This window comes from Nelumbo lutea, chromosome 1, assembly GCF_056320005.1.
Source record: "Nelumbo lutea isolate HS-2025 chromosome 1, American lotus-T2T, whole genome shotgun sequence".
NCBI lineage: Eukaryota > Viridiplantae > Streptophyta > Magnoliopsida > Proteales > Nelumbonaceae > Nelumbo > Nelumbo lutea.
The window spans coordinates 214543414-214570135 of NC_142684.1; the positions used below are offsets into that span (position 1 = coordinate 214543414).

Here is a 26722-nt window from a genome sequence, read left to right on the forward strand (position 1 = left end):
AAAACGTTCCAACGATTCACTAATACCCACCAACGTTGAACTCCATCGATGAAATTTACACCCATAACAAACACAAGCTAATTGTTAAAAAGTTCAAATAGTTCTAACCATGTTTTCTGTACACCTCACGGGTCCCTGATAGTAATTAACTGCAATAGTTCTAACAATGGTTTTCGAACCGTCATTAACTCGGATGGTTGGACTGTTTGACCCAAAAACCGTTCAGGCAATCGGTTCCGTTTTACCCCAAACTCAGTCTCTGACAAAAAACCATTAAATTAGTCAACGACTCATTAACCCAGGTGGTCAAACCACCAACTCGTCAACCCATTCAACCACTTTTGGCCTTTCTATTTTTTAATTTTTTTTATCAGAATGAGTTATTTGTTCGAACCAGACAGTCGAACTGTTGACCCAGAAACCAGTGGCCAGAACAATTCCGTTGTTTCTGGATCATTTTTTAAAACTTTGGTTCAAACAAAAAAAATCAGCTACTCAATAGTTCTAGCCATACGGATTCATGCTCATATAGTTAGTCCCATGATCATGTATAAGGCCCACGAGTATGGTAATTCATCTTGGATTGTGATGGATGTGCCCATACCACCTAATAGCATATGAATTCTGATTGCTTACCTGCCAATGAAACAAAATGGGCTCAATCTTTCCAAGTCCATTGATGGGTCTGATATGAGCCCATCCACCATAAGCATGATTGAATGATTGAATCATCAATCTAGATTTGGACAAGAAAACAAAAGTTCTTATCCAGAAGTAAATCATCAATCTAGATGGGTCTGATATGGCCCTTGGTTGTTTGGTTGTGAACAAACCATTTTTAATGGTTTTGAGAAGTTTCAGAATTTGAGTTGATTTTGTTCGAAGAAGAAGAAGAAAGAAAGAAGAAAAAAAAATAAAATAAAAGAAAGAACGAAAGAAAGAAGAGATGCATGCTGGGCAACTATCGCACGAACTAGAGGTAGCTGTGCCTGCCACCGAAGTGTGGGAAATCTATGGTACCCTGAAACTGGGGAAGCTTTGCGAAGAACTTCTCCCGGATGTCATCCGCAAGGCAGAAGTAGTTGAAGGCGATGGAGGGGTTGGCACAGTGCTCAAAGTTACACTTCCACCAGGTATCTTTAATTTCTATTGACTCAATTCAATTACTGAACAATTCTTTCTAGCTCAACTGAGATTCTGTCCTAATCTCTACTCCCATCCATGTCTCTGAAACCCACTGTTTGGCTAAGCTAAGCTAAGCTTCCACTTTTGAGGTTTGGGCTGTGGGAAACAAAAATGAGTTGAAAAAAGAGTTTTGAGCATTTGATAAAAGTTGTTTTTGTAAACACTTTTATTCTTTATTTGGACCACAAAAGCACACATCCTGAAGCTAGCTTATTCAAATGCAACCTTAATTATTGAAAGATTGTTTGCTTATCTGGGAATACCAGGTCTGGTTTCTTATAAAGAGAAATTCACCAAGATTGATAATGAAAAGCGTTTGAAGGAAGGAGGAGCCTTGGACCTTGGGTTTCGTTTGTATCGAATTCGCTTGGAGATTATTGAGAAAACTGAAGTTTCATCGCTAATCAAATCAACCATAGAGTATGAAATTGATGATGAGTCAGCCAACAACGCTTCGTTTGCCACCACTAAGCCACTGGAGCAAATTGCAATGGCCATGGGGAAGTATCTCACTGAACTTAAAACAGAGTAGATGATGCCAGAATTTCATAATCTAGTTCTGCATTTTCTGTTGTTGAGAAATAAATCAATATGATTCCCTCATACTTTATTCAAGAATATAATTGAAATCTTGTCTATCGTGGGAATTATTGGAAATTAGCATGTCTGCCTGTCTGGTATACAAAAATTTTACAAGCTCAGTTTCTTAGAGAAGCTACATGTGGATATCTGCTACAATTTTCTAAGAGCTGGAAATAGAGAATCGCAATAATATAATTGAACTTAAGATTTAATAGTGGTATAGCTCTTGTGCCTCCATTGTTTGTGATTATGCATGATTTGGTCTTTCCTATCTAGATTGGCAGCTTGGATGTCGGCTTGTTTAAGTAGCCAGTCGAACTGCAAGAGAACACGACCAGAGGACCCAGGGTAACTTACCCGGTGTGGGCACTCTGGTGCTTAAGTTAACGAAGAGTATAGTGCGAGCTGAAGAACTTTGTAAGCAAGATAGACAGAGAGTTAATATCACAAGTACCTTGTAAAGTTGAAGGTGAAGTCCTTATATAGGTGAGCTGCCGTAGGCCTTATGGAACGCATCCAAGATCCCTAGCCCGCATTATCCCAGAGTCCATTTTGCACTTGGAGATGGACTTCGCGTAAACTGATAAGTCTTATTGAGTCTGTCCGATCCCGGGAAGGCTGGAGGCAACTAGCTAGCTAGCTTCTAAAAGTAGGCTGTGTGGCACCTCAGCAGGTCAAGTCACCACAAGCTGCTCGGACCTCGGTCTTGGCCGAGGTGCTTGTGGTACCCGAGCTGACCTGGCCTATTTAGGTGGCTGGGAATGCTGAGTTGTCATTTGGTCATCAGGTCGTTCAACGTGACCGCATGCTAACAGGTCAGGCCAAATTACCTCTCATCAGTTTGCAACATAATTTCTTTTTAATTCAAGCTTGCAATTTGCAATGCAATTTCATTTGAATTGAAGTAGTACAATTGCATGGGTGTGAAAACCAAAACAACAGTGTTTTTGAATTGTTGTCGACTTGGATGGTCAAACTGTTCGGCCTAGAAATCGGTTCTGTTTCACCCTTAATCCGTTCCTGGACCAAAAACCGATGACTTGTTCAGAAAATTGCTGACCCAAGCAGTTGAACTATTAACCTGGACAGCGGTTCACAGTTTAATAAAGTTGCAAGGAGATCAGAGAGGGGAGAAATTGAAACAAGAACGATCTCAGATCTGAGCAGACACAACAGAGAAGAAGAAGAAGAAGAAGAAGAAGATTGTAGATGTTGAAGAGAAATTAGATCTAAGGTCTAAGATCTCGGTTCTTAGATCTCAGATCTCATATTTGATTTGTGTTTCTGTTACTGTCATCACCTTCGCTAGTGAACATCGAATCCTCCTCCTCTTCTTCCTTCCTCCTTCTTCCCTCCTTCCTTCCTTCTTTTCTTTCCTTCCTCCCCTTCCTTTCCTTTTTTTTTCCTTTCTCTTCTTCCTTTCTTCTTTCCTTCTTTTCTTCTATCTTTCTTTTTGCTCAGTCGACAACTTGCCTCTCTTTTCTCATACAAGACTAAAATTCTAAGAATAGGTAATAATATTTGCCCTAATAATCAAACCATTCAAATCGTTTGACCTAAATGGTTGAACCACTGACTCGGAAAACCAGTGGCCACAAAGTTCTATTTCCGGGTCGATTTTTAAAACCTTGCAAAAAAGTATAAATTATGCTTCACTTTTACTTTTGGATCTTGAATTCTTTTCCTTTAGGTTGTGTTCGGTTACAATGCACTAATGCAAAACTACAGTAGTGAACATAATTGGGTGCAATTTCTGATTTATTTTTGTTTCAAATTTTACTTACTTTAACAGATGAAGTAAAATAAGACTTTAAAACATAATAGAGTAAAACTCAAAACAAAATTAAACTAGAATTTGCACTCTCATACATTTGTACTAGTGCTAATAAAATTGCATTGGAACCAAACACAGCCTTAGGTTTTATTTTAGGACAAAATGCAAAAAACTACCTTGTTGTTTGGAGTGGTGATCCATAGCTCCACAAACTTCTATTTGTGATGGAGATCTACCTCGTACTTTTAATTAGATTCCAACACTTAGGTTCTTGTCATTAGCATCTCGTCAATTTTAAACTTTGATGAGTCCATTTTGCCATTTCCTTTAGTGCATCTCCAAAATCCAAAATTTGAATTTTTTCTATATTTCTTTTTTCTTTTCATTTGTTTAGGAGATAGACTAAAGAAAGTTAAAAGAGGAGTGTTGCCATTTGGTTTTAGAGATGCAATAAAAGGAAAGGCAAAATGGTCTTGTTGGAAAGTATGAATGCAATATGGTTGTAACGGATATCAAACCAAAAACCAAACAAGCAAGTCTGAATTGCAAGAAAATGTATAGTAAGTTTGTGAAAAACTTACCGGTAACAACTGAGCTTCTAGTGTCCGCTCTCCTTAAAATTGATTTCGCCGCCTCTTGGAGTATTCTGTTGGTGCAGAAGGTTTCTAGTGGTTAGTCTCCAGGATGAAACAACTCTAAGTCTTGGCATTCTGTGCACTCACAGTCCAAAGCAGCAAACCGGATTGTTATGTGTGCCCAAAACAAAGAAAAACATAGTGGAAGAGAGCAAAGGTGCATGCAGAAGAAGAGAGAAAAAACACACTCAGAAAAGCCAAAGTTAAGTGCTATATATAAACACAAAAGTCTTGGCCACTAAGAAACCTAGGACAAAAACGTCTCTTAACAACTCCCACCAACTTTGAGAGTTCTCCCATGAAATAGGAGAGCAGGCGATTACAAAGAGAACGTTAGAAACATACTTTTGGTTAAAACATTAAAGCCTTAATGGAAAAAGCAAAAAAAAAAAAAAAAGAAAGAAAGATAGGGCAAGGCCCCTAGACCTAGGCGCACGGCACGGCGCAATGGGTGGATGCACACGTATTAGCCCAGCCCAACCCTGCCCGGCCCAATGCATGCATTCTTGTGGTGGTCAAAGTGCACTCTCACCACAAGCCCCAAAGACAAATCCAAAAGCACAATATAGTAAATAAACCCAAGAGAAATGCTCTTACTAGTCTAAGTGGGACTCAATCTACTCCACTAGCAAACAAAGCTTAAAAGACAAAAGGTCACGGAGGCAACAACAAAAGGCAAAATGCATTAATTTGAATCACACAAAAACCAAGGAAAAAGACCAACATGTCTCATGAATATTCAAAACAGATGAAATGCTAATGGGGAGTGCAAAGTTTTGCAATCTAAAAATATAGGGTAGCTCTCTATCTCGAATGAAATTATCGATCCCTCAATGTTAGCGTTTCACGAGATAGAAAGTACATTTGTATCAAGTAAGAGTATAAAATGTAATTACAAACAAATAAATAGAAAACTTAACCAAATGCAAAACTTGTATCTTAAGCTACATTTGTTTGCGATACAAAAGTTGAACCAGGGTATTTATATACCCTATTTGGGTTTGTGAGCTTTTGTTTGCCACGAATCAATTAAGAGGGAAAAACGTTTTTTTTTTTTTTTTTCTGACACATTCGTATTAATAACGTAGACGGGAATGGGCCCATGCATGGCCCATGCATGTCTACGTAAACCCAAGCCCATCTAGCTTAATCCATCTGGCATACCAGATCTACTAGGTCTCTTGTAGGTAACTAACTAGGATAACCCTAATCCCCTTCTCAAGATAAGAATTATCCTAAACAAACTAGGATAATTCTAATCCTATATCAAGGTAAGAACTATCCTAGATAAATCTCAACTGGCCCAGATAAGCTCTACCTCATATAGTCCTATTGTAACTCACTCTCTGTAATTATAAATAGGGTTGATTTGACCCTAACAAGGCAGGTTGGTTAAATGATTCTTTTATTCTATCTTTTTATCTCTTTTATCTCTATTATTATTCTTTGCTATCTTCCTTTTGTTTTAACTTGGTATCAGAGCCATGTCGACAGAGACAGGCATACATGGTAGTAGCCCAGCGGCTCAATGTCAAGTAGTGTTTTCCCTTCAATCTAGAATGTTACTCATTATCTTCCTATCAAACTTGGAAGTAACAATTATCTGATGTGGCATACCCAGTTCCTTCCCATTCTTCGATAACATCACCTCTTGGAGCTAGTAGAAGGGAAGAAGAAGCCACCACCTGAAGTTATACCCAATCCAGGCAGTATAGGGATGATTGTGAACCCTGAATTCGAAAAATGGACAGACATCGATCAGCTTGTGCTGAGTTGGCTGATCTCTTCTCTCATTGAAGGTGTTATGGTGCAAGTGGTAGGTTTGTCGATGTCATCAAAGGTATGGACTTCACTTGCTCACAATTATTCCACGCACTCCCATTCTAGGGTACTGCAGTTGCGGAGACAACTATAAAATCTTAAAAAAGGGTATCTATCTATCTCTGCATACATACAATGAGTTAAATCCATTGCTAATAGTCTTTCAACAGTATCTGAACCAATTCTCAAATCAGAATTGGTACTCTGCATTTTATCTAGATTAGGGAGTGAATATGAGTCAGTAGTTACAGCTCTTACAAATCAACCAGATGCAGTAGATCTTGGTATTGCTGACACTATGGGAGCACTTTTGAACCATGAGAGCTGGCTTGAAGACCTAGCTCTTGCGTCAAAACTCAAAGTGTAAATCTTACAAGTGTTCCTCTAAAGAAAACTAATTTTCAGAAGTCCCCACAACAGTTCTCACTAAATTACAATAACAATAGAGGTAAGAGGCATGGATGTGGCTCTCCACAATATAATCATCAATCTTTTCAAAATCAGTCACATCAATCTTCTGGAGGATGTGGAGGTAAAAATAATGCTACTTGTCAGATCTGTAATAAATATGGACACAGTGCCCTACAGTGTAGAAAAGTAAAATATGACTTTGGTTTTTCTGATAATCCTTGCAATGATCCTTCTGCCTTTCATGGAGGGGTAAATACCCCTTAGAATTAGTATGAGAATAATTTCGATTCCAACTAGTATCCGAACTCTGTAGCTACTCATCACATGACTCCAGATCTAGATAATCTACAGAATCGCACTGAGTATACTGGACCAGATCAAGTGAAGGTCGAAAATGGTCAAGGTCTGAATATTCATCATATAGGATCTTCTATGATTTTCAATCAACATGCTTTCTCTTTGAAAGATATTTGCATGTTCCTTCTATCTGCAAGAATTTATGGTCTGTCAGACAGTTTACAAAAGATAATGACATGTTTTTTGAGTTTCACTGTGACTGTTGCTATGCTAAGGATTATACGGGGAGAATCCTACTTCAAGGGGCCAGTAGAGAAGGATTATACAACTTTCCTGCACCAGCCACAATTACACCTAAAGCTCTTATTGGAGAACGTCACTTCATGGTTGGCATTTGCGTCTTGGACATGCGGCTATGCGTAATGTACGGCAAGTCATTTCAAAGTTTGGTTTCCCATTTATTCATTCTAGTGTTAATGAGTTTGTTTGTTAGTCCTGTCAAATGGGCGAGAGTCAGAATGCCCTTGAAGTGTTCAAGTTCTCAGTCTAGGCGTCCATTAGACTTGATTTATTTAGATGTATGGGGACTTTTTCCCATTAAGTCGAATAATGGATTTTCTTATTGTGTTATTTTTATGGATGATTTTTTGAAATTTTCTTGTGTGTATCCTATGGCTCGAAAATCAAATGTTTGTGATTTATTTGTTAAATTTAAAAGGCATGTAGAGGTTTTGTTCAATGCCAAAATAAAAGTTTTTCAATCAAATTGGGGTGGAGAGTATCGCTTTCTCTCCCGGTACTTAGATTCGCAAGGAATTACACATCGATTGGCGTGCCTCATACACACGAACAAAACAAATCAGTTGAATGGAAGCACATACATGTGGTTGAATATGCCTTATCTCTGCTAGCCTCCTCCAAACACCCCTTCTCCTTTAGGGTTGATGCAGTAGAAACTACAGTCTTTCTGATTAATCAACTTCCCACAGAGGTACTGAATGGTATGTCCCCTCATGAAAAACTCTTTCAAACTTCTCCTAATTATTCTTTACTATGGTGTTTTGGGTGTGCGTGCTATCCTTTTCTATGGCTCTACAACAAGAATAAGCTTCAGTTTCGATATCTTCAGTGCATTTTTATCGGTTACAGAACCTCCCACAAAAGGGTCCCGGTGTTTTCATGTTCCTTCTAGACATATTTTCATAGCTCGCCATGTTGTCTTTGATGAGACTCTCTTTCCAAGAATTGATGAAGCACCGCCACACACACCTCCTGTAAAGCAAAGGAAGATCCATCATATGGATGGCTGAACCATGCAGGAAGGCTGGGCGAAATTTCAAAAGTCTCTTTCTCCCTTCCGGGAATCCTATTCCTAGTTTTAGAAAAACTTTATTTTTGAAGGATCGTTCTTGAAACAAACTGGACCAGATCTAGACCAAAGATTAGGGAGAGAGATACTTGATACGGAATCCACACAAATGCTCCTCCCAATGTAGGTGTTCACGCCCAAAGAGAGTGCCAAATCTGTCATTCACTAAAGATGACACAACTTAGGATGATGCAGGATCAGTAGGGAGGTTCTTCAACAAGAACCCCAATTCTTCAACAAAAATCACATTAAAGGATATGAGCACAACTTCAAATTATTTCTTCTAGCAAGAAATAATATCAAGATCAAATCTTGATCAGTTCAAGATGGAGATCGAATAGGGTCGGTGGCAGCAAGAACAGAAGGAGAAAAGATGAACTGAGAATTCAGTACTGAGTGCTTTGTAAAGAGAATTGACCCTCCTATTTATAATACTCTTTTGGATCAGCTTCCTAATCTGATTAGGAAAGAATTCCTTTGATTCAAATCTATATTTGAATCTAGACTCTTAAATGGATAAGACTTATCTTATACATCATCTAATCTCATTCTGATTATAAACCCAATTTGCCACCTGTTATTTAATCTAATTAAATACCCAATTCAGTGTGGACTTTTAAGGCTCATTAAGCTTTTAGGCTCACTTCCTTTAACCGTTGGCAAAATTGGTTCTCTTTGTATGGCATGGGACTCTAGCATTGATCTCCACAAAAGCCATATGGGTTCAGCCCATCCTCTGTTACAAGGCCTAGCCGAATAATCCCTTGAACCCATCAATATGATCTCTTAGTGGGCCCAACATCTACACTAGATAGTCATTGAGTCTAGCCACCTTATGAAGGCTCAAGGACTATGGGCTTATGTGAGATTAGCCCATTAGGTTTATTATCCCTAAATGGTCTTACACTTAACCTCTCATCCCTTAATGATCAAACACTACTCGACAAGAGAGGACATCTCCCTCGGCTGTAAGGTATAGTGCTGCACTCTCTACTCACATGGATCCCGAGAATTAAAACATTTTGCAAATAATTTGAAACCATATATATATATATATATATATATATATATATATATATATTGGAAAATCAAATTCCAAACATATTTGAAATCCACTACTAGCAGTTTAGGTTTCCATCAGAGAGAGTGCATTCCCCAATCATTCACTTTATCCGACAAAGGGGATGATCATGTCACTATGATCACCCACTCAGATGAATTCTCAAACTGTCCCAACATACCTAGGTTTTGATCCCCTCTAAGGATCTCACTGTTTGGCATATCAAAGATAGCCCAATCCGACACCTAGTGGAGTACCATAATTGAGTCTAGGGGCCAGGTGTAACATTCCAATTTTGCCCATCTATTTCCAAGGTCCATGGCAATACTGGAATTTGGTCTAGTTCAGGGTTTCAAGAAAACCCACACTGCATGTATCTTAGGTCTCACCCTGGCAGCTGAGACAAGCCACCCTAACCAACTTGGCAGAACATCAGTATCAGCCTTGGTAGGATAAATCCCCTAGATCTATCCAATGGTTGTGAAGATTCTAAACTAATAAGAGTTTCATAAGTGTCAAGTTTAAGGGTATTACAGAGAAACACACCAAATCACATGAATCAACTATGCACTTTTATTCATTTACAATAAATGATAATAAGTACATCAATCTGATTGGAGATTAGGGCATACACGGTCTAACATCCTATTGCTACAGGAACTTTCATTTCAGCACCTGCACCTCTGCAACCTACAACACTAGTAGTACCTTCAACGTCTCTGACTCCACCCGCACCTGCATCCAACTCCAGTTCAACGACCACCTCTCCAATTTCAGGACCATTGGAGCAATCCTCTTCTGCTCGGCCACAGAAGTTTCGAAGCATTCAAGACTTGCTCGACTCTACAACACAAGTTTCTCAACCGGTAGCACCCACTCTATGCATACCCGATCCATGGATAGGACCCTTCCTCGGTCTCAGCTTGTGACAAGGTATCCAATCCCTTCTACCCTTCTCAGTCTCCTCTAGGAACAAGAGCAAAAAAAATTTAATCAAGTTGCAAAGTCACCTAACTGGCAAGAAGCCATGCACAAAGAATATCAGGCCCTCATTAAAATGATACGTGGCACTTAGTTCCGTATGATCCCTCCATGAACATTGTCAGAACCAAGTGGATCTACAAAATAAAGAAAAAGGTTGATGGAACCATTGATCTCTACAAAGCCCGGCTGGTCGCCCAGAACTTTAACCAGATACATGGTCTTGATTACTTTGATACTTTTAGTCTGATTGTCAAACCGATAACCATATGGACATTTCTCTCCCTCACCCTTGCACAGGGATGGCTGGTTCACCAATTAGATATTGATAATGGCTTTCTTCATGACATTTTGGACGAAAATATTTTTGTGCATCAACCAAAAGGATTTGTGGATCCTAGATATCCAAATCATGTCTACAAGTTGAAAAAGGCTCCCTATGGCCTAAAACAAGCACCGTGAGCCTGGTATTCACGTCTGAGTTCTATTCTCAAACAGATGGGTTTTCGCAACTCCATTGTTGATCCATCACTATTTATCTTCTCCTCCAACAAATTGACTCTCCTCCTGCTAGTGTATGTTGATGACATTATTTTGATTGGAAATTCTGCTACCGCCATCAGTAATTTTCTCACGTCGCTATCTTCAATTTTCCCCCTCAAAGACTTGGGTTCCCTTCACTATTTTTTGGGAGTCGAGGTAAGCCACAATTTTGGTAGTTTGATCCCTTTACAACAGTGCTACATTCTTGATTTACTGCATCGGACCAATCGGGAAGGGGCCAAACCTGCAAGCTCGCCCATGTCTACATCTGTTCGCCTCTCAAAAACTCCAGATGAAACCCTGCCAAACCCCACAGAGTATTAGAGCATTGTTGGAGCTCTACAATATGTCACCATCACTTGCCCAGATATCTCCTTTGCAATCAACAAGGTCTACCAATTCCTTCAATCTCCTATTGATGAGCATTGGACAACTGTCAAGTGAATACTTCGCTATCTCAAGGGTACTCTCACGTAGTCTTCATTTTTAGGGATCTTCACCATGGCAATTAATCGCCTACACAGGCGCCGATTGGGCTAGCTATCCAGATGACCAATGATCTACAGGGGGTTATGCAATTTATCTTGGCTCCAATCTAGTCTCCTGGAGCTCCTAGAAGCAATACACTATTGCTCTCTCCAGCACTGAATCTGAGTTCAAATCTCTCGCCAACACAGTCACAGAATTGTTATGGATCCAGTCTCTGCTGCGAGACATTGGCTTTCTACCTCCTCCCCCTATTATCTGGTGTAATAATATGGGTGCTGCCCGCTTAACAGCCAACCCCATTTTTCATGCTCGAACAAAACATGTGGAGGTAGACTTCCATTTCCTACGTGATCTTGTCACCTAGAAGAAGCTTTAGATCCGATACATTCCCACAGCCGACCAGATAGAAGATATCTTCACTAAGGCACTCTCTACAACACGTTTTGTCTCCCTTCAGGACAAGTTTCTCATCTCCCCATTCATCTTGTGGGGGGATAATAATGTAAACAGGTGATAACTAATAACCCTGCATTTTGATGCCTTAAGGGCATCAATTCAATGGTATTTTCGGCCTTAGAATAGTGAACGTGTACCCTTTTCCCAATTAAAATCAATCATGTGACCTTTGAGAGTCTCTGTGCAAATTATGTAGAAAACTAGGAAGTTTTCTAGGCTGAAGTACAATTTTTGGGAAGCTAGTGTGAAGACCAGCTGAGAGAGGGGCTATTTTTGAAAAGAACTGAGAACATGAGGGCACCTCCTATCTACTAAACCCAGTTGGCACCCATCCTATTGTATTACCATGCTCCCCTCTCCTTAGCAATCCCTAGGGAGTCTTTTTAACCCAATCTTTTCACTCTTAGCAAACCCCAGCCGCCCCTAGGTGTTTAATCTCCACCCACCACCTCTTTTAATCTCAACCACTCATTTTAGGGCTCTTCTTTATAGCTTTTAAACCCTAGGGTGCCACCTATTCTGCTAATCCTCACCATTAAATCTCAGCCACTCCCTCCATCCTATATCCCAATCATTTAATCTAGGGCACCACATATTCTTTTAATCTGAACCCTTCAACCCTAAATGTTATAATCTACACCCTCCATTTCTGGACACTCAAATCTCAGCCCTACATAATATTGGGTGCCATGTCCTTCCATTTTCAACCACAGGATCACCCCAAAACCATCTTAGCCATCCATTAGAAACCCTAGGGCGTCCCTAAGTTTGTAAAATCCCAGCTGCTACCCCCATCTTTCTCCCTATTTCCAATTGTGTCCACCCTTCTCTATAAAAAGGGTCCCAGGGGCCTTGTAGAAGGGGTTGGTCAATTCACCCAGTTAACAACGCTAAGGTTTCTTAAGGAGTTCAAGGGTTGTAGAAGGGGAGGATGCCCAGATCTTGTCAGGAGGGGTTCCTACAAGCCGTTCAACCAATCTACAACTACCGCCATTGAATCTGATCAACCATTCTTTTTTTTTTTGTTATTTTTATTTCTGCAATCTTTTAGATTTAATTCTTATTTGTTTCTCTGTTTTGCATATCTGAATTTATTTGGTTCAAGGCTAAGGTGTCTCGAGGGATTCGAGGATTGTAGAAAGGATGGACACCGGTTCTTGTCAGGAGGGGTTTCTGCAAGCTGTTTGGCCAATCTGCAGCTACCGCTACCGGAACTCGGATTCTGGATCATTTTTTTGTTTATTTCTTTTATTTCCTTTGTTGATTCCCATACTTTATTAAATTTTGTTTTTTATTTATTTCTTGTTTAAATTTGAAACATTTAATTTTAGCAATAATAGATTTTATTTTCATATTTTCTGCCATTTTTGATTGCATTCTCTTGTCCATATCTAAGTATATATTATTTTTTCACTTGCTTCCCTATGGATACGACCCATTCTCACCCATTTACTATGTTAATAGTTGTTTGAGAAACGATAAAAATTTACAAATAATTAAACTGGTGTTCCGAAGTGGTTAACAACACGCTTCTGGACACACCAAGTTTTTGGCGCCATTGCCGGGGAAGCACGGAGAAAAAATTTTATTTACAGAATTCATTCCAGCAGGTGTACCCTAGGAACCAACCGGTCCAACCGTATCAGGCTTACCCTCAACCTCCTCAAACTCGTATAGTAGATGACCAATTCATGTAGCTTCAGTAGCTGATCCTAAATCAACAACAGTCCATCGATAGATTTGAGAGCCGAATAGGACAACTAGCCGAAGCCAAGAAGAGGAGAGGAGTAGGGCAACTAACGAGTCAACCGGTTGTGAGTCCTACAAATCAGTCACCGAGTTTTCCTCCAAAACAAATTCAACCACTTCTTACTAAAAATACCAAGGTTATTACAACCTTAAGGAGTGGGAGGATTTTAGAGGACCCATGTGAGAAAAAGAGAGTTACTGAAAAGGAGCAAGAAGACCCTAAGTTGGGGGGAGAAGAAGAAGTAAAGAAAACTTTAGAAGAAGAGCCCATAGTAAACTAATCTGTAGTCCCCTTTTTAACTGCACTCACAATCGGGCCATTGCAAAAGAAGAAAGAGACCCGCAAAGAAGAGAGCAGGGAAGTCCATATTAACTTCCCTCTCCTCAATGTGATCCAACATATCCTGACCTATGCCATGTTTTTAAAAGAGCTATGCACTCAAATGATGGAGCCACGATTGGCCCCACAAAGAATAATGCTCTCGGTAGATGTTAGTGTAGCTCTCCTAAATCAATTCTTCTGAAATGTGGAAGACCTTAGTGCTCCTCTCATAAGCTGTAGCATCACTGGAATCACCTTTGATCGGGCACCAGTGGATCTTAGGGCCAATATAACTCCGCTTCCATCAATTTATGATAGGTTCAGGATCAACGAGTTAAAATCAACCCCGATAATTCTACAGCTCGCTAATCGGTTAGTCAATACTTCTCGAAATGTTATTAAGGTTAGGGTAGAGGGTTGTCACTTCCCATTGGATTTTATCCTAGACATGACCCCAATTGAGGAGTTGAACCATATCCTGGTAATCTTAAGATGCTCGTTCCTAGCAACGACCATCAATTGTAAATTGGGAGAAATGAACACTTCATTAGGGGAGCAGAAAGTCCGGTTTAACGTTTGTATTGCCTCTAAGTAACCAAACCTAGGGGATGATGAGTTCAAGGTAGATAAAGTGGATAACTTTTTAAATGGCCTATTTACCCCTTGGTTAGTCTAATTTGAGCCCTGTCTATCAAAAGAAGAAAGTGAGTCAGAGAGTGTAGATGGACAAAGTGCTTGAATGTGTTCAACTGAAGACGTTTAACTTAGCCCTAGTTGGGAGGCAACCCAACGTCATTTTCAATTACTTTTAGGATAAGAGTGTTTTTTTTCCTGATTCAAAGACCAGGTGGCATACCTTGAACCCCTCAAGAAAACCCTACTCGTTGCTTCCTTTGGCCCAGATCTTCATTGCATCATTCTAGTCATGCCATTAGGGACAATGGAATTTAAGTTGGGGGTGAGAAAAGAGAGAGAAAAATTGAAAAAAAATTTGTGAAGCTAAGCCTTTAAAGATGGAGAATTAAAATTTCACTGAAATTTTTATAATTTTCCATTAAAAGAGATTCCCAAACAGAAAAAGTTAAGGAAACTAATAAAAGAATATTGAATTTTGTAGAAATTGGTAGCAAGTGACAGGAGTCAAAAATTGGTCTTGTTTGAATGTTGTCGAAACCATTTAGAAATTAGAAAATAGTCCAAAGTTTGCCCCTATCAAGATAAGAAGAGAAAGATTGAGAAATTAGACAAAATTCTTCAAATTGTTAAGAGAGCGTGGACTACCCTGAACAGTATTGCAAAGAGAGAGAGAGAGAGAGAGAGAGAGAGAGAGAGAGAATAAAAAGTCAATGGACACCCTAGACTTAGTAACCGTGTCTCTTCACCCAATTGAAGTGTTGAGATTCGCATTAAACAAAAAATGGAATGCCAAAGACACTTACCTAACACTTAGTAACCGGGTCTCTTCACCTAAGTCAAGTGTCGAGATTCGCATAAAATGGTGAAAGGTAACAATAAAAATAAGTTCAGGGGTAGAAATCGGTTGTCATAAATAATAAGAAGAATACTTGTTTGATTTTAAAATCAACCTCATCTTATCAAGACGGTTTGCAAATGGAAGGGTAAATAAAATTTTTAAGCCATGTTTCGATAATATTCAAAATAAGATAGTTTTACCCCTAAAGCCCAATACCGATCTATACAAAGTTTGAGAATGTTGGAATTAGGATGCTTGATTAATTCTGTTAAGGATGACGTTGTAATGGGAAAGATCTATATACGCAGTGCAATTTTAAGGCTGCATTGGTAAGGGACTAGCAATGTTTAAGTTGGGGGTGTGATAACCCTACATTTTGATGCCTTAAGGGCATCAATTCAAGGGTATTTTAGGCCTTAGAATAGTCAACGTGTACCCCTTTCCCAATTAAAATCAATTATGTGACCTTTAAGTGTCTTTGTGCAAATTATGTAGAAAACTGAGAAGTTTTCTAGGCTGAAGTGCAGTTTTTAGGAAGTTGTTGTGAAGACTAGTTGAGAGAGGGGGTGTTTTTATAAAGAACTAAGAATAGGAGGGGCTTCCTATCTGCTAAACCTAGTTGGCGCCCATCCTACTATATTACCATGTTCCCTTCTCCTTAGCAAACCCTATGGAGTCTTTTTAACCTAATTTTTTCAATCTTAGCAAACCCTAACCGCCCCTAGGTGTTTAATCTCTACCTTCCACCTCTTTAAATCTCAACCACTCATTTTAGGGCTCTCCTTTATAGTTTTTAAACCCTAGGGTGCCACCTATTCTGCTAATCCTCACCATTTAGCTCCTCACCATTAAATCCCAACCATTCCCTCCATCCTATATCCCAACCATTCAATATAGGGCACCACATATTCTTTTAATCTAAACCTTTCAATCCTATATGTTCTAATCTACACCCTCCATTTCTAGGCACCCAAATCTCAGCGCTACATAATATTGGGTGCCCTCTCCTTCCATTTTTAGCCACAGGATCACCCCAAAACCATCTTAGCCATCCATTAGAAACCCTAGAGCATCCCTAACTTTACTAAATCCCAACAGCCACCCCCATCTTTCTCCCTATTTCCAATTGTGTCCACCCTTCTCTATAAAAAGGGTCTTAGGGGCCTGTAGAAGGGGTTGGTCAATTCACCCAATTAATAAGGTTAAGGTTTCGTGAGGAGTTCAAGGATTGTCAAGAGGGCTTCCTGCAAGCTATTCAACCAATCTGCAACTACCGCCACTAGATCTGATCAACCATTCTTTTCTTTTCTTTATTTTCTTTTCTGTTATTTTTATTTCTGCAATCTTTTATATTTAATTCTTGTCCGTTTCTTTGTTTGGCAGATCTGAATTCGTTCGGTTCAAGGTTAAGGTGTCTCAAGGGGTTCGAGGGTTGTAGAAAGGACGAACACCCGGTTCTTGTTAGGAGGGGTTTTTGCAAGCTGTCTGGTCGATTTGTAGCTACCGCTACCGGATCCAGATTCTGGATCATTTGCTTATGTATTTCTTTTATTTCCTTTGTTGATTCCCATACTTTTTTAAATTTTTATTTTTATTTATTGTCTTGTTTAAATTCGAAACATTTAATTTTAGCAATAATAGATTTTATTTTCATATTTTCTGCCTTTCCCGATTGCATTCTCTTGTTCAGATCTAAGTATATATTAATTTTTCACTGGCTTCCCTGTGGATACTACCCATTCTCATCCATTTACTACATTAGTAGTTGTTTGTGAAACGGTAAAAATTTACAAATAATTAAATTGGTGTTCCGAAGTGGTTTCAGGGATATTTTTGACCTTAGAGTAGTCAAATTGTGTCCTTTTCCTAGTCAATTTCAATGTTGTGACCTCTGAGGGCCCCTATGCAAATTATGTGCAAAACTAGGAAGTTTTCATGGCTGAAATGCAGATTTTGGGAAGCTAGTGTAGAGTCCAACTCAGAGAGGAGGTGTTTTTGTGAAAATTGAAAACAGGAGGGCGCCTCTTATCTGCTAAACCCAGTTAGTGCCCATCCTACTGTATTACCATGCTCCCCTCTCCTTAGCAAATCCTAGGGAGCCTTTTTAACCCATTCTTTTCCTCCTTAGCTAACCCTAGCAGCTCCAGTTATGTGATCTCCACCATCAACTCCTTCTAATCTCCACCATCCATTCTAGGGCTCTCCTTTGTAGCTTTTAAACCCTAGGGCACCACCTATTTTGCTAATCCTCACCATTTAGCTTCCCTACTATTGAATCTCAGCCACTCCCTCCATCTTATATCCCAACCATTCAATCTAGGGCGCCACCTATTCTTTTAATCTTAACCCTTCAACCCTAGATGTTCTAATCTACACATTCCATTTTTGCGCACCCAGATCTCATCCCTACATAATATTGGATGCCCTCTCCTCATATTCTTAGCCATAGGATCACCCCAAAACTATCTTAGCCATCCATTAGAAACCCTAGGGCATCCCTAACTTTGCTAAATCCCAGTTGTCGCCCCCATCTTTCTCCCTATTTCCAGTTGTGTCCACCCTTCTCTATAAAAATGTTTCAGGGGCCTTGTAGAAGGGGTTGGTCAATTCACCCAAATAAGAAGGAAGGCTGATCTTGAGAAGTTCAAGGGTAGAGGAAGAGGAGGATGCCCAGGCAAGAGGAGGGGTTCCTACTTGCAGTTCACCAACACCACTACTGCCACCTCTGGATTTGAATCCCTACCATTTTTTCTTCAGTTTTAAAATTACTTTTTGTTCTTTAATTTCCATTTTATTTTTCCTTCCTATAAATTTTATTTTTATTATATTTAATTTATACTTTATTTCTTTTCTGCATATCTGAAATTCGACTAGGTAAAACGGAAGGCCTAGCTCAAGAAGTTCAAGGTCAACGACGAGATCTGAATACTGCTACCTCTGATCGAACTGCAAATTTCTTCTTTTTAATTTGTGTTGTTTATTTATTGCTGTTACTTATTTTATTTTCAGCAGTGTTTGAACTCCATTTTTATTTAATACCAATTTAATTAATGAAACTTTTGTGATTTTGCAATTTCCCTTTGCATTTTTTTACCCGGATTAAGGTTTGCAATAATTTTTCCCTCGCTTCCCTGTGGATACGACCCGTTCTCACCATTTACTACGTTAGTAGTTGTTTGAGAAACGGTAAAAATTTTAAATGTTTAAACTGGTGTTCTGGAGTGTTTAACGATGCGCTTCCGGACACATCAAGTTTTTAGTGCCGTTGCCGGGGAAGTAATAGAGAAAATTTTTTATTTGCTTTATCCGGATTTGTTTCATTATTTTTTCTTTTTTGTTTCATTACTTGATCCGTTATCACTGTTTAATTCTTGTTTCTCATTGATTCTATAGGATGGAATAGCGAAAGGTGGGGTACCAGAGCACTGTGGGATTGCGGGACGAAAGAGAAGAGAAGAGAAACTAAATTGCATTTCAGGTGTAGTCGTTCCATTTTATTTTTATTTTCAAACTCTTTTTTTTCAAAGAATAGTGATTTTCGAATTTTTAATTAATTTTATTTTAAAAACTCCGATTTATTTATTTTAGCGTTATTTTTCTATTGTTTTGTTTCTAGATTTATTTTTCTTTCTTTATTTTAATTTCTTGTTTGAATTTTTGTCTTACTAAGTTTGTGTTTTTCTTTTATGTCAAAAAAAAATATTTCATTTATTTTATTTTATTTATTGCCGCATAATTTTCTTTTGTTTATTTTATTTTTGGTTTAATTTTCAAAGTAGCATTTTTCTTGTTAGAATTTATTTTCGTAGTGGTTAATATTTTTAGCATAATTATTTCTTTTATTTTCTATTTGTTATAATTATTTGTTGCCTTAATTAATTTCCTTTTTATTAGTGCTTTAATTGAATAATTAATTGTTAAAAAGGAACTTGTTTAAATTTTTTAATTTGATTTAATTTTAAATTTAAATTCAAATCTGAATTTGAATTTGAATTTCAAATTTCGAAATTTAAAATTCAAATTTCAAATTTCAAAAAATAATAAAATAATAAAATAATAAAATTGAAAAAATAATAAAATAATTTTTTTAATTAATATTTTAAAAGTTTTGCATTTGCATTCCAACATTTAGGGTTTGATATTTTAGAGCATGCATCATATAGGATTTTTCTTTTAATTGCTGAAATTATCCTTGTTAGTTGTGAATGTGTTAGGTTTTCTTTTTATTTTTTTAATTGTTCCTTTTGCTTAATTAGTTTGCTTTATTATATTATGTTATATTGTTAAATTGCATTTTAGAAATAATTGTTCACGCATTGTAATTAGTTGCATTCATTTTGTTTGATTGTTTTTGTTTCGTTAAACTATTTGAGGGCATCCAACTTAAATAAGATAGGGTGGGGATTTCATCACCCTTCCTTGGCCCAAAAATCACCACCCTTCATGTGCGGTTCATCCTAACCCTAATAAAATTTGGATAGCAAGATCCTTTAGGGAAGCCTCACAATTGGTTCAAAGGTGTGCTGAATTTTAGGAAAGCTTGTAATTACCTTCCATAACTGGTGGTTGGTGTCTAAGGAAAGAGGCTAAATGGCTACACCTAAGCGGGTTTTGTGGTTACTTAATTAGGTCCTTGTGAGAGCAAGGGGAGCCTCCCACATCCCCACCTCTTCCCTGACTATCCAAAGGAAGTGGTGTAATCACAAGTGAACCAAAAAGGAAACACTAGGTCGTGTGGTTGAATCACTAGTCTAGGAAACACTAGGTTATCCCTAGGTCATGTGGTTGATTTTCTTGCATTTATTTAAAAATTTAAAAACTCCAATTTGAATTTAAATTTCAAAATTCAAAAAAAATAAAAAATAAAAAATAATAACATAATAAAAATTTAAAAATTCAAATTTGAATTTAAATTTCAAACATTTAAATTTTGAATTCAAAAAAGAGGAAATTTTCAAATTTGATTTTAAATTTCATAATTTAAATTTCAAAATCTAAATTTGAAATTTAAATTCAAAATTTAAATTTTAAATTTCAAAAAAAAAGAAGAAGAAGAAAAATGGGGTTAAAATAAGATAAAATGAATTCCGTGGCTGGAGTTTGTGGAATGAGAAACTACTTCCAACTTGAGCCACAAATAGATTGGAGCCATGTGTTTCGACAACTGGAGAAGATTAATGGGATGGCCCATAAACTTGACCAAGTCCTTGCACGTCATCAACAAAGTGGCCCATACCCAACCTTGTCATCCTATCCATCATGTTCCATCTGTGCAAGCCCGACCCATCATGTCAGCCAGTGCCCTGCGACGGGCCCATGTCAACCAGTTCATCCAAACCAAATACATGTGGCCAATAGATTTTTCCAACCCAAGGCTAACCCATTCTCTGGTCCATATAACCTTGGGTGGGAAAATTAGCCCAGTTTCAATTATAGGGTCCAAGTCCAAGAAAGCCCCCTGCCAGATATGCACTCTCAATGGTCTAAAGAACAGACCCACTGGGAGTACAATGATTACCATGGGACTCAACCGGCTCAACCATGTCAAATCTATACACAGTCCCAATACAACCTATCTAACTCCATGGCCCACCAATTTCAGAGGCCACAAATGCAATGTCAATTCCAATAGATGCATCCTTGGAACCAATCGACCCAAGCACGTACAGAAGATGACCAATTCATGCAGCTTCAGCAGCTGATCCTAAATCATCAGCAGTCCATTGATAGATTAGAGAGCCAAATAGGACAATTAGTCGAAGCCAAGGCGAGAAGTAGGGAAAATACCGAGTCAACCGGTTGCAACTCCTAGAAATCAGCCATTGAGTTTTCCTCCACAACAAATTCAGCTACCTCATAAGAACCCTTAGTATGAAAATACCAAGGCCATTACAACCTTAAGGAGTGGGAGGATTTTAGATGACCCATGTGAGAAAAAAAGAGCTAATGAAAAGGAGCAGGAAGACCTTAAGTTGGGGGGAGAAGAAGAAGGAAAGGAAACATTAGAAGAAGAGCATATAGCAAACCAACCCGTAGTTTCCTTTTCAACTACACTCACAATTAGACTAGTGATAAAGAACAAAGAAACTCACAACGAGGAGAGCTTGGAAGTCCATATTAACATCACTCCCCTCAATGCGATCCAGCATGTCCCGACCTATGCCAAGTTCTTGAAACAATTGTGTACTCAAATGATGGAGCCACAATTGGCCCCACAAAAATTGATGTTCTCGACAGATGTCAGTGCAGCTCTCCTAAATGAACTCCCCCAGAATATGAAAGACCTTAGTGCACTTTCCATAAGCTATGTCATCACTAGAATCACCTTTGATCAGTCACTATTGGATCTTGGGGCCAGTATAAATCTTCTTCCGTCTATTCATGACAGGTTTAGGATTAGTGAGTTAAAACCTACTCCAATAATTCTACAAGTTGCTGATTGGTTGGTCAAGACTCCTCGAAGTGTTATCGAGGACATCATTGTTAAGGTAAAGGGTTGTCACTTTCCATTGGGTTTTATCATCCTAAACATGCCCCCAACTGAGGAACTGAACCATATCCCAATAATCTTAAGATTTCCGTTTTTAGCAGCAGCCAATACAAACACCAACTGTAAACTAGGAGAAATAGACATTTCATTTGGAGAGTAGAAAGCCACGTTAAATGCTTTTAGTGCCTCTAAGCATCCAATCCTAGGGGAAGATGAGTGCAAGATAGATGTAGTTGATGATCTTTTAGATGCCATGTCTACCCCTTGGTTAGTCCAGTCTGAGTCCTGCTTTCATGAAGATGAAAGTGAGTCGGAGATTTTAGATAAAGAAAGTGTGTGAATGTGCCCGGTTGAAGACGTTAAACTTAATGTTGGTTGATAGGCAAACCAATGTAATATTCAGTTACTTTTAGGATTCGAGTTTTTCTTTTCTTGATTCGAGACCAGGTGGCAAACCTTGAACCCCTCAGGAAAACCCGATTCATTGATCCCTTTGGCCCATATCCTTTTTGCATCATTCTAGTCATGCCATTAGGGACAATGGCATTTAAGTTGGGGGGGGGGGTAAGGAAAGAGAGAGAAAAAAATTGAGAAAAAAAAAAAGTCGTGAAGCTAAGCCTTTAAATATGCAGAACTAAAATTTCACTGAAGTCTTTAAAATTTTCCATTAAAAGAGATTCCCGAACATAAAAGGTTAAAAAAAGTGATACAAGAATATTGAATTCTGTAGAAATTGGTAGCAAGTGATAGGAGTAAAAATTGGTCTTATTTGAATATTTTCAAAACCATTTAGAAATTGGAAAATACTGCCAAATTTTCTCCTATAACAATAAGAAAAGAAAGATTGAGAAATTAGACAAAAATTCTTCAAATTGTTAAAAACAGTGGACTACCCTGAACAACGTTTGCAAAAGGAGAGAGAGAGAGAGAGAGAGAGAGAGAGAGAGAGAGAGAGAGAGAATAAAAAGTCAATAGACAGTTAGACTAAGTAACCGGGTCTCTTCACCTAAGTCAAGTGTCGAGATTCGCGTCAAACAGAAAAGGGAATGCCAAAGACATTTACCTAACACTTAGTACTCGGGTCTTTTCACCTAAGGCAAGTGTCGAAATTCATGTAAAAGGGTGGAAGGTAACAAAAAATAAGTATGCATATCAAGTTCAGGGGTAGAAATCCACTATAAAAAATGATAAGAAGAATGCCTATCTAATTTTGAATCAATTTCATTTTATCAAGATAGTCTGCAAATGGAAGGGTAAATAAGATTTTTAGGCCATGTTTCTGTAATATTGAAAACAATACAGTTTTATCCCTAAAGCCCAATACTGATCAATACAGAGTTTGAGAATTCTGGAATCAAGATACTTGACTAATTTTGCTAGGGATGATCTTGAGATGGGAAGGATCTCTATGCTCAGTGTAATTTTAAGGTTGCATTTCTAAGGGACTAGCAATGGTTAAGTTAGGGGTTGAATAACTCTGCATTTTGATTCCTTGAGGGCATAAATTCAGGGGTATTTTCAACCTTAGAGTAGTCAAATTGTGTCATTTTCCTAGTTAATTTCAATGTTGTGACCTTTGAGGGTCCCTGTGCAAATTTTGTGCAAAACTGGAAAGTTATCATGGCTAAAATGCAGATTTTGGGAAGCTGGTGTGAAGTCTAGCTGAGAAAGGGGGTGTTTTTATGAAAATTTGAAAGTAGGATGGCGCCTCCTATCTACTAAACCCAGTTGGCGCCCACCCTACTATATTACCATGCTCCCTTCTCCTTAGCAAACCCAAGAGAGCCATTTTAACCCATTCTTTTCCTCCTTGGCTAACCCTAGCCGCCCCAGGTGTGTAATCTCCGCCATCCATTTTAGGGCTCTCCTTTTAATCCTATCTCAAGATAAGAACTATTCTAGATAAAACTCAATTGACCCAGATAAGTTATGTCTCATCTGTGTATAGTCCTACTGTAACTCACTCTCTATAATTATAAATAGGGTTGATTCGACCCTAACAAGGCATGTTGGTTAAATTATTCTTCTATTCGGTCTCTCTCTCTTTTATCTCTATTATTATTCTTTGCTATTTTCCTTTTGTTTTAACTCATATCATGAGGAGAGTGCATTACTGTAAATGGATACAAACTTGTTGTAAAAACAGTAAAGAGAACAATTGGAACTTATCGATAATCACTTTCCAAACCGAAGTTGCAGTGATGTGAAGTTGTTGTAGGAACTCGAAACTGGGAATTGCAGGAAGATGGAGGGCTGAGTCATGCCACATGGTCACTCTCCATAAAACCGTATTTTCCCCTATGGTGCAGCCCGGAGTGATTGCAAACTAGTCGCCAAGATAAAATAGCCCACATGCCACTGGTAAGTGTGCACTCGCTTACCAAACCTCCGCAAACCACAAAAGTTGATGCTCATATTTCAAAGAAGATAGAGAGGAAAAACTTGTTCTGTAAAAACTGGGTCGACCAACACTCTTCTTATAGAGTGCTCTTAGACCTGAATGGACACAGAGGTGTCCGTTCAGATAGGAGCCTCTTTAAAACATTGTACCTGTTCGAAGAGGCATAGGGAGGAAGAAGAGATACAAAAACAGGAATGATTTTGTTTGAAAAAATATACTTTTTGAAATTAGAACAGTCATCTGTTCGAGCATACACAAACACATTAAGTTTGGCCAACACTCTTCTTATAGAGTGCTCTCAGACCCGAATGGACACAGAGGTGTCCATTCAGACAGGAGCCTCTTCAAAACAATGTACCTGTTCGAAGAGGCACAGGGAGAAAGAAGAGACACAAAAACATAAACGATTTTGTTTGAAAAAATATACATTTTGAAATTAGAACAGTCATCTGTTCGAGCATACACAAATGCATTAAGTTCGAAATTCAAATTCGGTAAAAGGATAAAATGATTCGGTGCAATACACGCACCCATACCCGCACCCGGACCCTGACCCGGCTCGGCTTGGCTCGTTTCAGTGCGCACATGTGAAAAGCACCCCCAACCCCCCCTCACATGCATGGAATATTTATAGTTCTCTCCTCCTATGGGTCCCTACCCATAGAGGAAGCAAAACTACAAATATACTCCACTTTCACTCTTTTTCCAAACAATATGGAACAAGAAGTCATTCAAGGATGGGAAGAGGAAAGGACAAAAAACAAGAGAGGGGGGAGAGAGATTCTTGTAAATTTGAACCTCCCTCCAACAATACTGTTTGGATCTTTGATGTAAACAAGGTTACTTATACTGTCAATCAAGAGAAACCATCGTATGCAGAACATGAAAAGTTGAAGCATTAATTGTATACTTCCATGCAATCTACCAAAACCACCAAATTTGTATCGATTTGAAACAACCAAGAAGAATACAAAATGGGTTTACAGTTAACCATAAACCCATTTTGCATTCATGAACAAAAAAGAGAATATTTATGTACAATACATATTTGCGTTTGAATCGCAAATAAGCACAGCCATCTTGAAATTTCCACTACAAACAAATTGGGCTAGCCACACTTTGAGCATCGAACTACTAATTATTGCTTACCTTGCAACTTTTTGTAGTTCATCAAGTCCGGTTGGATGGTTTGATGAGGGAAATTTATGCAGCAAGTTTGAAGTGCATAATGTATTTTCCCACCTCATATTCTCTCCATTTTTTTTTATTTATAATTTTCATGCAAGACGATCAGACAAGTACGCTCTCACCGCGAGAGTCCTTTATGTTTATGGTTTTCTACTGTAAAGTTGTGTTTATGATTCAGTGACAAGATATAGTGATTTTTAATTTTAGCAATGTGATTTGACCACCTCCAATAGGTAGTTGATGTTTCTAGAAGCTCGATAATAACTAAGCATTTAAACAATAACTGCTTCAGTTTAAATAGACACATTTATTCTTTGATAATGTATATCCGACTCTTCTATAACCAGTCAAATTGAAGTCATCATTGATGAATACATACAATTTTGGGCAAACAGTTAGTAAAGCAGCGAAGCATTAATATAAAAAATGGTTTGACTATAATATAGAAAAAATATGATATCTGAAATTTTTTTCACTAATCATAAAAGTTGTAGTCAATCAGGCGTTATTTATCAAAATTCATGGGTGGGCTTTGATTGGTCAAAACTCTTTCCATACCATATCTTTTCCACATCATAGATTTTCCCTATAAAAAATAAATGAAAAGTAAAGAAATGCAAGATTTTTGAAATAATAAGAAAATCTTTCATGATCCATCTTTCTCTCCTTGTAACAAATATTCAAACAAATTAACCTAAAAGGCAAAAAAAAAAATGTAAGGAACTACACTTAAAGGCAATTACTTTGAGGTTAAAGGCAGTAATGAAGCTAAGGATCTGCTCGTTTCCTTGTAATTCTTATCTTTTTAAGAGGAATTTTTTAACTTTAAAGGAAAATTGGTTGTTCATTTCCTCGTATCTCTTATCTCTTAAAGTGCAATTATACAACTTTTTATCTTTTAATGATATCCCAAAAAGACAAACAAAAACTCTCATATATAGGGTTAAATGGATATTTGATAGCTTTCAGAATTCATAACAAAATTCTCTACATTTAGACTTCACTTCAAAGGAAAAAAAAAAATCACCAATAATAATATACTTCTTAATGTAATTGTTACACTTTCAAATGTTATACTTTAGAATAAATGAACAAACTCTTAGTTTTGCGGTGACAAACTTATTTGGGTATGTTGCAAAAATTGTTTTGGCCCATCTTCGACCGGGAGAAATCTTCATCCATTTTGAGAGGCAGATCACCCCATGCATCTCACTCCAATTACCTACATCCCAATTGGGAGATCCATTCTATAAAACGTAAACCCTGGATTCGTGTCAAATGATTGTATTCCTCTTGTGTATCATTTCCAATCTAATGTTTTGTAGCCTGCGTGTCGGGCAAGGCGGACTAAGTTCTCTATACTTTAAATTTAGAGCATGATTAATAAAATTTTAAGGTAAAGTATGGGATTAAAAAAATAAAAATAATAAAACACAACCAATCAAATCAAATTCATCGTCCATTGGAAGAAATATTCATCATTTTCACATGTAAG

At 38.0% G+C, this 26722-nt stretch overlaps 1 protein-coding gene across 1 annotated transcript; it reads left to right on the plus strand.

The window, feature by feature from the left end:
* Positions 1-755: 755 nt before the first annotated feature.
* Positions 756-1979, plus strand: LOC148880905 (norbelladine synthase-like). Its single transcript, XM_088962985.1, has 2 exons — positions 756-1133; positions 1452-1979. The coding sequence occupies exons 1-2, from the start codon at positions 947-949 to the stop codon at positions 1715-1717; spliced, it is 453 nt and encodes a 150-aa protein (XP_088819111.1). The 5' UTR covers positions 756-946; the 3' UTR covers positions 1718-1979.
* Positions 1980-26722: the final 24743 nt, after the last annotated feature.

Coding starts and splice junctions, on each gene's coding strand:
- LOC148880905 (XM_088962985.1), top strand. CDS start 947: ATGCATGCTGGGCAACTATCGCACGAACTAGAGGTAGCTGTGCCTGCC. Junction 1,134..1,451: donor CAAAGTTACACTTCCACCAG/GTATCTTTAATT, acceptor TGGGAATACCAG/GTCTGGTTTCTTATAAAGAG.